This window comes from Crocodylus porosus, unplaced genomic scaffold (genome assembly GCF_001723895.1).
Source record: "Crocodylus porosus isolate Cpor-Errol unplaced genomic scaffold, CroPor_comp1, whole genome shotgun sequence".
Classification (NCBI taxonomy): Eukaryota; Metazoa; Chordata; order Crocodylia; family Crocodylidae; genus Crocodylus; species Crocodylus porosus.
This window is the reverse complement of record NW_017728918.1, coordinates 44,920,527-44,932,666: the sequence shown is the minus strand read 5'-3', so window position 1 is coordinate 44,932,666 and position 12,140 is coordinate 44,920,527. Positions and strand designations below refer to the sequence as shown.

The following is a 12,140-nucleotide window of genomic DNA, read 5'->3' as shown; positions in this document are numbered from 1 at the left end:
AGGTTAGATGAACATCTTGCTGGGGTCATTTGACCCCAGTATTCTTTCCTGCCATGGCAGGGGGTCGGATTAGATGATCTGCTCAGGTCCCTTCCGACCCTACAAACTATGAAACTATGATGTCTAGCACACCTGGGATGGTGAGCAGTAGCTGGATGCATTTTGGTTCACTTGGGCCATCTTCTGGGATCACATTCAGCAATTTCAGGCCCACCTGGAGCAGCAGGACAATGACTTTACCCAGCCCTCCCCATGGACACCCAGCTGGCCCTTGTGCTGGTGAAGCTGGCCATGCCTGCCAGCTTCTGATACATCAGTCACCTGTTTGGCATGGGCAAGGCCACTGCTGGGGAGGCCATCCTGGAGGTATGCAGTGCTCTCCAGATGTGCTGGGGGACGTGGTACTCCGCTTCAATGACCGCAAGGCGGTGGTCATGGTGTTCCGTGTTCTGGGATTTCCCCAGTGCATTGAAGCCCTGGACAGGACCCTGCCACCTACCTGCCCCATAGAGACTGGCCCTACTACAGCTGCAGGGATTTTACTCCATGGTGCTCCAAGCCTCCATGGGCCACCATGGCACGTTTATGCATGTGAGAACTGGCTGGGCGGACAGCACCCATGATGCCTGCATGTTTTGGAACTTCAGCCTGATGGGCCTGGAGAGTGGATGCTTCGTGCTGGGTGGGGCGACATGTAAGGGGTGCACATGCACCCCCTGAGTGTGGCATTTCACTCCCTGCAAAAAGGGGCTGTTACTCCGTGAGCGGTCACCACTCGCCACCTGCTGCTGACAAAGCCATCACCATCTGCAGGTGGTCTGTGATCGCCCCTGGCTGCCACTGCCAGTGGCATCTGCGGGAGCTCCGCAGTTGCATCCACCGGGCTCCCACCACTGCCGCTGCACTCCTGCCACCGCCAGCACAGCTGTGCACCCCCAGCTATCGGGGGCATGCACCACTCATGGTGCCGGGGATGCCAGATCTGCAGCTGGGTGCCATCACCCCTCCCCTGCTCATTGGGAACCCTGCCTACCTGCTCCCACCTTGGTTGATGCAGCCCTATGCTGGCCACGTGGATCCCTGCTAGACGCACTTTAACCACTACCTGCACCATACTGGCATCCTGATGAAGTGTGTCTTTATCTGCCTCGAGCTGCTGGTGCACCCCCACCACCTGCCTTGAGTTCACCAAGGAGAACTTCTCCCAAGTCATGATCACAGTGTGTATGCTGCACAACATCTGCAAAGTGCAGACAGAGATCTTCCATGAGGCCTGGGTGAGAGGAGGCATGGCAGGTGAAGGACATCTGGCAGCAGGACCACCACCTACAGTGACAGGGGTAGCAGTGGGTCCCCCTCCCACTGGGGGTCCAGGAAAGCCATGCCCCTACCAGTGGGGGTCAGGGCACTGGGTGCAGCAGGCTCTAGCCAGTTTCCCACCTGCTGAACTGTCGAGCAGCTGAGCCCACAATCTTCCAGTTTTCCCGCAAGGATATTGTGGGATACTAGATCTAATGCCTTTTGGAAGTTTAGGTATATAATGTCTACCGCATCTCCTATGTTCAGGTGGCAAGAGACCTGGTTATAGAAAGAGATGAGATTGGTAAGACAAGACCTACTCACAATAAAGCCATGCTGGCTGTCGTTCAGAATCTTACCTTCTGTGAGCGTATCGCACATAGATTCTTTAATGAGCTTTTCCAGGATTTTCCCTGGGATGGAGGTTAGGCTGATTGGTCTATAGTTGCCTGGGTCCTCCCTCTTCCCCTTCTTGAAGATGGGCACAATGTTGGCCTTTTTCCAATCCTCAGGGATCTCCTCTGTGCACCACGAATTCTGAAAGAGCTTTGCTGGGGTTCCACGATGACCTCAGCCAGCTCCTTCTGCACTCTCGGATGAAGTCCATCTGATCCCGCTGACTTGTAAATGTCTAGCTTTTCTAGTTGGTATTGCACCCGCTCAGCATCCACAGTGGGGAGGCTGTCAGTCCTGGCATATCCCCTATAAGCCTTATCTTGCTTGACTTTCCACATGGTCTGGTGAAATACCGAAGCAAAGTGGGCATTCGAGAGTTCAGTTTTTTTTCTGAATGTCGGTTACCAGTTGTCCCGAGATGTTAAACAGGGGTCCTACCCTTCCATTTGCTTTCCTTCTACTGCCTACATACCTAAACAAGAACTTCTTATTGTCCTTGACTTCAAAGAGAGTTGGAGAGTATTTTAGCTAATCGTATCTCTTGCTACACTTCCTGTCCTCTTCTCACTTCCAATGCAGGGAAGAGACAGTAAATCCACCCATCATGACCCCCACACAGTGAAAATGTATCAGATGGCCAAAGGGCAGAACATATGTCCTGACTGCACATCAGAGTGAGGATGGATTGTATAAGCAGCAGGGAAATCATGAGGATGGTTGTATTCAGGAGAAGGTGTTGCAGCAGCAACAGCAAAAGGGCTGAATGCACAAAAGAACACAGCATCAAATGGCCATAGCTAGATTAAGGTAGGGCTGTTTAAAGCTATGCCTATAATGTTCTTTTTAAAATTAGTTGCAATTAAGAAATACTCAGGGGGGGCATGTTTCCGAGCTAGAGTTCTCAAGTTCCCCTATAAGGCTACCACTATCATTTGCACAGCAGTGTATTTCTTGTCAGTTTGAAAATAGTGAAACAGGCCCAGGAATGAGGGTTATGAAAAGAAAAGCAGCAATGTTTTTTAGATAAGCGTATACGTTGTGCTTCTGGTTCACATAGTAGAACATGTCTAAACTGGAATTATCTGATTGCCACTTAGCTGACATATTTGCATGTACTAGTTCAGATGCTCCACAGATATGGACAGTTACCTTAGTCTAAGCCTAGTGTAAATGACAGAGATTTGTATTTTGGGACAGACGTTTGTGGAGTGCCCAGTAATCACATGCCATCTAATAAATTAACAATGAATTAGTATGGGGTTAAATCTTTAGTGTAGACAAAATCTTGAACAAGGCAGGAGATTGTCCAAAGAATGACGCACGAAGGGCTAAAATAATTCATCATGTCTATCTTATTAAGATGCTAATGTTTCAAAACAGGTAATTTAGTATCCTTTTTTGAGCTCACACAAATTAGTTTAATAAATAAATAAGCTTAATAAATAAAGTTTAATGATAAGTGGCTAGCTAATTTCAATATGTAGTTCAAAAAGCTTTGCAAAAGTAATAAATATGGGCTTATTAGTCTGTAGTCTTAGAATTTCTTTCCATAATAATTTGTTTACAATTTTTCCATGTTGCTTGGGAATGCAACATCTTCAGCAACATTTGTTTTCTGGCCTCATTATAGTCTGTGGTGGAGTCGCATTTTATAGTATTTGGAGAAGGTAATTAAAAATATATGGTGAAACTATATAACTCTACTTTCGCCTCTGCCTTTACAATATATGATTATTTAATGGCAACATATAAGTAGTTTAACATATAGATGGATATGAATTGATATAGAATGATCATGTAATTAGATACAGGAAACTATCTAATTTTTAAATGTGTAATCCCCAATACCAAATTGATTCATCTTGTTGTGAATGCCTACAATGTTATTGGGCAATCCCTTGCATAAAGCTGAAGGGATTGCCCAATGTTTTATGCAACTCAGTTTGGAAATTTCTATCACAAACCTTTTAAAGGATGAATATTTAAATTGACATTATTAAATGTCACTTTAATTGAGCTGCTTTGAAACATTACAGAAAGGTGAGAGATGAGTAACAGCCACTCCAAGGACACAGAACTTGAGTGCTTTTGATGGGCTTCATGATTTTATATCCTGCTTGAACTCAATCACTGAGAACCAGATTCTGCCTGGCCCTGTTGTAGCTGTACTGGTGAAGTAGGGCTAAAAAGGACATCTTTCCATCTTAGCCTGCCAGTTTAAGGGCCAGGAAAAAATTGTGGTGGTCCACAGTAATATGTGTCTTGATGCTGTCTCTAAACTGATGGTTATATCACTTCTAGTGCTGAATTGCACCTAAATGGCACAGTTGATGTTCATAGGTAATTGCTTGGATGTACAGGAAAGATATGAAACTGGAGTGTATTGATTATATATAATTGGAATGTATTCCCTTTTTAATTGCCTAAATCCAGTTCTATGAAAAATACTTGTACTTTGTTACATAAGATTTGAAAAAAAAATAATGCAAAGTGATTTAATCAATATTTCTCCTGAAACAAAATTAATTTACGTGATTTATTTAATGATTAATATAAATGCTTGTGCACTTTGGTAAGATTTCTACTCTTTCATTCTGTCAAAAATGTTTATTCAGAAACAGGTTTCTTTGATTTTCTGTTCCACACAGAAAGCATAAAGGTAGAGTAGTGGCAAAAGAAATATTGGCTGAGCAGCAGGGTGACATTCAGATAATTAGCAGAAAAATAAGCTGGCTGTTGAAATCCATAGAAATCAAATTCCAAATAAGAACCTACGTGTCAGGAAATTCTGAAGTAGCTATGGGGCTCTGGAAGGTCTTTTTATTAGATTTGTTTATAGCTATGGTTATTTTAAGATGATTATAATGCTCTGATTAAGGGTTACTTGTATTTGCTATTATAAACCTCTATTGTCAGAGGTTTCTCCTATAACTTGAGAAAAAATGTTTTCATATGAAAATTGGCATACAGTGGCTCAGGATGAATAGTACTTTTTTCTAAAATTTGGGGAAAAAGTTTTTGGCTGCTTCTCTGTTTGAGGGAGGCAAATACTTAGTGGTTTTATAGGCTTTTTGTTCTCCCTTGGCAAAGCCTAATACATGGGAAAAACAATTTTTCCAGGCCCTTATTCTTTTATGTCAACTATTTCCTTTTTTAAATATTCAGAACATTGAACTTTTAGTAGTTGTTACTTTTTAATACAGCCAAAATATAATTCAATAAACAGCAATGACTCAATCGCTGTAAGAGCTACATTTTATATTTGGTTACAGATTAAAAAAATAAAACAATACAAAATGATTTAGTCGCTATTTCTCTTGAAACAAAGTAATTTACATGATATTTTAAACAATCAATATGAATGCTTGTACATTTTGGTAAGATTTTGCCTGTCGTTATGTAAAAAATACAGAGTATTATCATTTTTCTTTTTGATTTAGTTTGCTTATTAATGTTGTTTAGACCAGATGCAGTGGGGTTTTAAGTATTTTGCTGGAATGCTACTTTTTTAATGTTCAATATTAGTGGCCCATTGAAAGTCTTCTACTTCAAATGATTCCTCTAGTCTGGGGAAGCATCCATTAAATGGGCAAGATTTATCCTTTCCCATAAATCCATTATTCATATAGCTGCCACTGTAAGCTATTTGTCTTCCTCCAAATTACTATAAAACTTCTATGATGTCAAATTATATATAATATAATATAATATAACAACAAACAAAGAGACAAACAAGCCATGAATTGGTATGGAAAGAAATAGATGGCATCAGAAACCTCTCTTCTGATTCATGTGGGCCACAGAGATAAAGAGAAAGAAAGAGTGAGATAGGCTGGTATTTATGTTATGCTTAGTTATACTTTTCCCTTCTCCCAGACAGCAGCAGATTATATTTTTTCCCTACTATGTTCAATGGTCCAGAGCCTGGGCCAGGCTTCCTAGTTTAGTATTTGTATGTAATAAGGTTTTCTATATCTTCATTATATCCAGAATAATTCTTCCATACCACTTATTTGAAAAGCTACATGTCTTCATATGTAAAGTGATTCATTCTTTTCACAGTTATTAAATAGATGTTAACCAGGGAGCCGATTTATCTTATATTATTACATTGTCACAGCTCATCACTTGATTGTCTTTCTAAAATGGCCAGAATTGTCATTCCCTGCTCTGCCCTCATGCCAGACCTAATGGCCACTACACAGTAGCATTGTATTGTATAAACACTGCTGAGGATTTGACTGTTTGATTTCAGTAAAAGTTTCACCACAGTAAGAAACGAACAAACATGTACAGAATTGGATCCACAGATCGAAATCACTAATGTGCTATGTACATTTTTTCATATACTCGTTTAAGGCTTGGTTCATTCAATCTCTTTTAGTTCTCCTTATTTGCAGTTACAGCTTTACTCACAGAACAGCTGTGGCATTTATCTTATAATGACAACTATTTGATAATCTTGACAAAATCCAGATGTGTGTCCTTAATGCTGAAGTCTAGCCATATTTTTTAAAAGAACTCTTAAAAAAAAAACAAAACAATAATATGCAGCAGATGAAAGTTTTACCTTCACTTTTCAATAGGTTTATATTCTCAGTGAGTGTGGGCTCAGTGCAGACTGACAATTTTTTAGCCTATTGGAGGTTGTTCATGATCACATACAGCAGTTTTTGATGTATTTATTTTTACTGAGTTTACATAAATGTACAGTCAATATATTGAAACATTTTGTTATACTTTAGCTAGTATTATGGATATTACTGCAATGAATTAATCCGTGGGTTACATATTTCAGACAATGCCCACTGAAATCAAAATATTCCTGGGAGTCTTTCCAATACTGCAGAGAAAAATAGGAATCTACTTGCAACTACAGTGACATTGCTAGTAAGAGTGGATTGAAAGATAAGTATTCTATGTAGTGAATGCTATTAGAGTCATGGTCATTTTTTGTTGTTGTAGGAGTGACCTCTTGAGTCTTGTTTTGATTTCAATGAAAGCTTTGCCTCCTGCATTCAGGAGCCTTCGTCTCCTGGTTGACAGTTCAATTGTTCCAGTGGAATGCAGCTGCATGGGAGGTCATAGTCATGGAGGGACTGGCAGCCTCTCAACCAGCTCAAACTAGTCCTATCAAGGGCATTAAATATTGAAATGAAGGTATGGGACTGGGCTCTACTTTTAGTGCAGTGCAGTGCAGAGCAGAGTGCCTCCCGCAGCTTCAATAATTCTCTGTTCTTCCATTCTCTTCCGCCCATTTAGGGTTGTGGCACTATACTCAACTTTTGAGCAGTGTTTAAAGACGGAATGCTTTTCTTTATAAACATTAGCAATTGTTAAAGTCTTTCAAGACATTCTGTGAACATTTAATACCAGTAAATCTTGTTAGATTCAGAGTTCAGCCAAATAACAAAAAGGAAAAGTTTAAATTTTCCTCTGCCTGCCTTTCTGCTCACATTTTTCCTTATTCGTTCCCTTCTTCCTTAGTTCTTCACACCTTCAACTTCACATCTTTTTAATCTGTTCTTACACCTGGGAAATTCGTCCTGTTTTGTCTGCCAAATATCTTACATGTTCTTCGTTCCATCCCTGCTTAATACCCCTCACTAAAGCAGAGTTCTTCCTTTCACCTCTCTTGAATTCTGTGCCTTATTTTTGTCTGATTTATGGTCCAATCTTGAGATGTTTACAGGGAGGGTAAATTTATGCAATGAGCTACTCATCCAGTAGCTGAAAAAATGGGGTCTTTATTTTGTAACCTTTTTATGACAGAACATTTTTATTCTATTAAGTACAACGTTCATATATGGCGCTGTCACCCATGAACCCATGACTTTTTTATAATGATATTTTGTGAATTTGTAAAAAGATGGTAAAGACTTAAAAATAAGAAAGCATTTTACTGTCTTTTCTTGAGCCTAAGGTGTCTATACCATGGTCCCATGGATTTTTTTGTAGTGGTGCCTATATACGTGGGTTTTTTACTATCAATGATATAATAAAAGCAAATAGAATACCCACTACATGTAAAAATTTTGTCTTTTATCTTTTAGTGAATAAAATTTTCTGTTCCAGGAATACCAGAAGTCTGAACTTCCTGAGTATGTAAAGATAATAGAAGTTGGGCCCAGAGATGGATTGCAAAATGAAAAGGTGATTTTTATACAGATATAGCAGCATTGTTAAAATTTGCATAATATTTTTATTCTAATCTATCTGATTGGCTATTATACATGGATATTTAAATACAGCGACAAACCACAGCTTCTGCTTGTTGTGTTAAAAGTGTGATTTGCTTTGCACCATCTGTATTTCTATTGCTAGGGAGTTCAGTAGCTGTGTTGTGGACACAAGCTAGTAAGTGTTCGTGCCATGCCTAATACAAACAGGCACCAACCCTCATTGGGGCCCTTCAGTACTACTGTAAAAATAAAGTTTCTGTGCAACGTTTCTGGTTTCAGATATAATCCACCTAAAGTTGTGGGGTGGGAACTGGATAGTGTCTTTATATAAGGGGAAGGAAAGTGAGCTTTATACAATTCCCCTGATTCTTTACTATACCCCAGAATTGGCTGTTGTTTCCACAAACAGTATAGCAGACTTGTGCCTTATTCTTACTTGTTCCCTTGCCATGACTGGAGTATTATGATAATAAACAAATGAATTACTTCAGCTTTTTGGCTTGCTTGTAACTAGTATGCCATATTAGAGCATACAAATAGCGACTCAGAGTTTTTTGGATACAGTGGGATATAAACCTAAAAATAAAATCAAAACTAATAACAAATATTAAGTACAGTAACTGATTCCTAGGTCCCTTCCTATTTGGGAGACACATCATTACTATCCCTGCTGTTACTCATAAACCCATCTGTGAGCAATATGAAATGGTGTCTTTAGATTTCATTGCTCCCAAAGAGTATCTGGTCATGGTTTAAAGTAGTTTTCCTTGTTTTGTATTATGGACTTTTTATTTGTAAAAGATATTTATTGCATAACATGTTTTGCATGTTTTATGTTCATAGGTCATAGTACCAACTGATATAAAAATTGAGTTAATCAACCAGCTTTCCAAAGCAGGATTGCCTGTCATAGAAGTGACCAGTTTTGTTTCCTCAAAATGGGTACCTCAGGTAGGTAAACTGCATGTTTAAGTGGAACTCTGAAATCAAAAGAGTAGTTATACAAAAATCAGTACTGTTGAATTTTTTCACAACCTAGCTTACATTAGATGCGAAAAAGAAGGTGGAATTGAGCTAATCTGTTTTGTAAAATAGTCTGCTGCAATACCACTCACAATTCAAAAGCCTTAGATGTCCACCTACTCCATAGAAGACTAGGTACTAAGGTACCCAAACACTGAAGTACCTTTAAATATTTGGATCTTCCAGTCTGCTTTTTAAGGTGAATTCCAGTGACTAATACTGAGGTCTTGTAACATGAATGCTTTATTTCTCTTGGGCGTTTGTAACTGGAAGGCTTTAAAACTGAAAAAACTGTTGGTGTCTATATGGATTTTTGGCATCTTGGATGATCCAACAAAGAATGAAGCTGTTTCAGTGCTGAGTCTTGTACCATCTATCTTTTAACTGCCAGGAGGCATAATGGAATCTACAGCCCTGAGTTAGGTGTCTAGTCTTTTTATAAAATGCCTGAAGTTAATTGTTTCACTCGCAATGAATGTGGAGCTGCCTAAGCTAATTTGTAGGACACGCTGAAAAGGAACTAAGTACTAATTCTAGTCTGCAGAAAGAAACTTTCCTACTCTCAGGATTCACAATCCTAAACCCTTTCCTGGAATTAAATGCCTAATCCAGCTCTTTTTCACAAAATATGGGTAGGAACACCCTTTAACAAATGGTACAAAACAAACACCAACAGACTCTACTGCCTGAATAAGGGTGTTTGTAAACTTGCAAAGAACAATTTTTCCAACTATTTAGTTGGTCTAATAAAAGATATCACATCTACCCAAAGAACCGTCTGTGTAGGTCCAGTAGTTAAGCATCTACCTAGGATGTGGGAGATGTGGGTTAAATTCATTCATTTGGTTGTATCAGAGGATTTGAGCCTGTATCTGGAACATGAATGCTCCAATATGATATTCTGGTGTGAGGCTCTATCAAAGCTTTTCTATTTAGCCTGGAATAATTAGTCCCTGGGCTGGAGAGACGTGATAATGGATAGGGAACTTGCCTGCAAAGGGGCAGACTTAGGTACCAGTCATTGCTATAATGAATATTTAGATATTTTTAATTAAGTTGTAATTGGAGCAGGGACTGAAATTTCAGGCTATGTACAGGCATTACATTTCTACTGGGAGAATTGCTACTCTCCTAGTAGAAACTAGGGCCCCTGGCATATGTTCATTTAATGGCTTGATGATATCAGATTCCATATCCCAACAATAATATTTCCTGCCATGCCAAAAATGCATGGCAGTATATGTGATTTTAGGATAAGGTATCAGATCCCAATTGTGCTTGCCAGTACAAGGGGAGGCCAGGGTCCCAGGATCCTACTGAACTACCAAGTTGAAAACTAGGTGGCTGTAGTACGACCGAACAATTTTAGGTTCCAGTCCTGGGACCACAATGTGGCCAGTTCAAGACTCCAGTGCAGTCTTTGGGCTGGGATAATCAGCTGATTGTGAGTCTCAACTGCAAGATTGCACCAGAGGTGGTTCAAAGCTCAGATGTAGTCCCATGGCTGAGACTAGCAATTGGTTGATCCCAGCCCTAGAACTGGGAGTCTTGAGGAGCTTTGGTTACACTGTCATATGTTCAACTGAAGGTGTGTTGGAAACCAGTCACAAAAATGTTACACATGCTTTGTGGAATCGTGTTGTATTTAGTATCCTTTTTTGTCTCATTGTTAATTCCTTGACTATGTAGCAGATGCAATTTGTGATGTGATTAGCAGGTTAATTGCATCTTAGTTGTAATGTTTGCTAGTGACCTCAGAACATACAAGTATTGATTCAGTTTCTCCTAGGGGAAAGATCTCCCCTGCAAAAAAGATCTCCCCTGCATCTCTACATCTGGAAGATCTCCCCTGCAAAAAGACTTTCAAAGGAATGAACACCTGTACCCTCCTTTTCTGGTCCAGTCCAGGAGGGAAATCAAGCAGCAGGGCAATGCTTCCTAGGCTTCTCCGAATAAAGAACTTGCCTAATTTGGGGAATGAGTTGAGGGAACATTGCCCTGCTGCTTCACTCTCCTGCTGGTTCAGTCTGTTCTGGGGAATGGGCAGGAGGCTTTACTGTAGTGCTCTGTCCACTGTACTCATAAAACTGGAAGTAGATCAGAGGAACAGCATCTAATTGCTCCCCACTCATTCCCAAGCTTGGGGGTCTTTTCACATGATTCCATTTCCACCTGGGCCTGGAAGGAGTAGAGTAGCTGCTATACTCCCTCCCTCCCCAGATCTGTATCACCCTGGTCTGGAGAAGATATAAAGAGCAGGGGAGAAAATGTAGCTGCAGGCGGAATGTCTCTACTGCTGCCTCTCCAAGAAATATTTCTAAAGGTGAACATTTTTCAGAAATTTCCACCTCCTAGAAATAAACACGTGTTCCAGGCCTGAGTATTTCTGAGAGGTGAGTTCAGAGAATCACTCAGTCATAGAGCAGGGGTGGGCAAAATATAGCTTGCAAGCCAGGTTTAGCCTGCCAGGCAATTCCATCTAGCCCACCATAAGCCCCCTGCAAGCCCTAATCCTCGGTGCCCCCATGAAAGCCAGTCTCCATGCAGGAGGTGCAGCTCTGGTTGCTAAGCGACCAACCCTCACCCCAGTCTGGCCTTTGGGCATCCCGGAGCCCAAGTTAGAAAGTGCTGGAGACAACAAGCCTCTACATGGCAGAGGCTTTTGCCTGGCCACCCCATGGCTGTTTCCAGCCTCCCTGCTTGCAAGTCAGGAAATTTCCATTGGGCTGGGGTCCAGGGACTCCTGTTGGAGGAAAGAGGACTGGGGTGCAGGGACCCAATGCTGTGGGGTGATGCTGGGCTGTCCCTGAGTGCAGGATTTGCATGCTATGGAGCTGGGTGGAGCTGGCCCTGCATGCTGCCACTACATGCAGCTGGGGACTTGGGAGGGAGTGCAGGAGTGGCATGTTATAGGACCAGGTAGCGACCGGGCTGTTATGAGACCAGGCTAGCCCTGCACCGTGCCACCATGTGTGGCAGGGGACTCAGTTGGGAGCACTATTGGTCCAGGTAGGGCTGGCCCCACATGCTGCTGCCATGTGTAGCCAGGTACTTGGGTGGGTGCTGCATGTTATAGGGCCAGGTGGGGCTGGCGCCACATGGTGCTGCCACATGTTGCTGGGAACTGGGGTAGAAGCGTAGGAGCTGCAGCTGTGGGGCTGGGTGAGGCTGGTTCTGCTTGCTGCCACCACCTGCAGCCAGGGACTAGGGTGAGAGAACAGGGAGCTGCATGCTATGGGG

The 12,140-nt window shown here is 41.4% G+C and overlaps 1 protein-coding gene across 4 annotated transcripts in view; it reads left to right on the top strand.

The window, feature by feature from the left end:
* Nucleotides 1-12,140, top strand: part of HMGCLL1 (3-hydroxymethyl-3-methylglutaryl-CoA lyase like 1) — a 144,933-nt gene that overhangs the window by 25,304 nt on the left and 107,489 nt on the right. For 2 of the 4 annotated variants that reach the window (XM_019537549.1, XM_019537551.1), the window contains exons 2-3: nucleotides 7,771-7,848; nucleotides 8,721-8,828. In XM_019537549.1, the coding sequence (XP_019393094.1) occupies nucleotides 7,771-7,848; nucleotides 8,721-8,828 (186 nt within the window). Of the gene's footprint in view, nucleotides 1-5,845; nucleotides 6,856-7,770; nucleotides 7,849-8,720; nucleotides 8,829-12,140 lie in introns of those variants that run through there. The other 2 variants (XM_019537550.1, XM_019537552.1) reach the window with 2 other exon arrangements.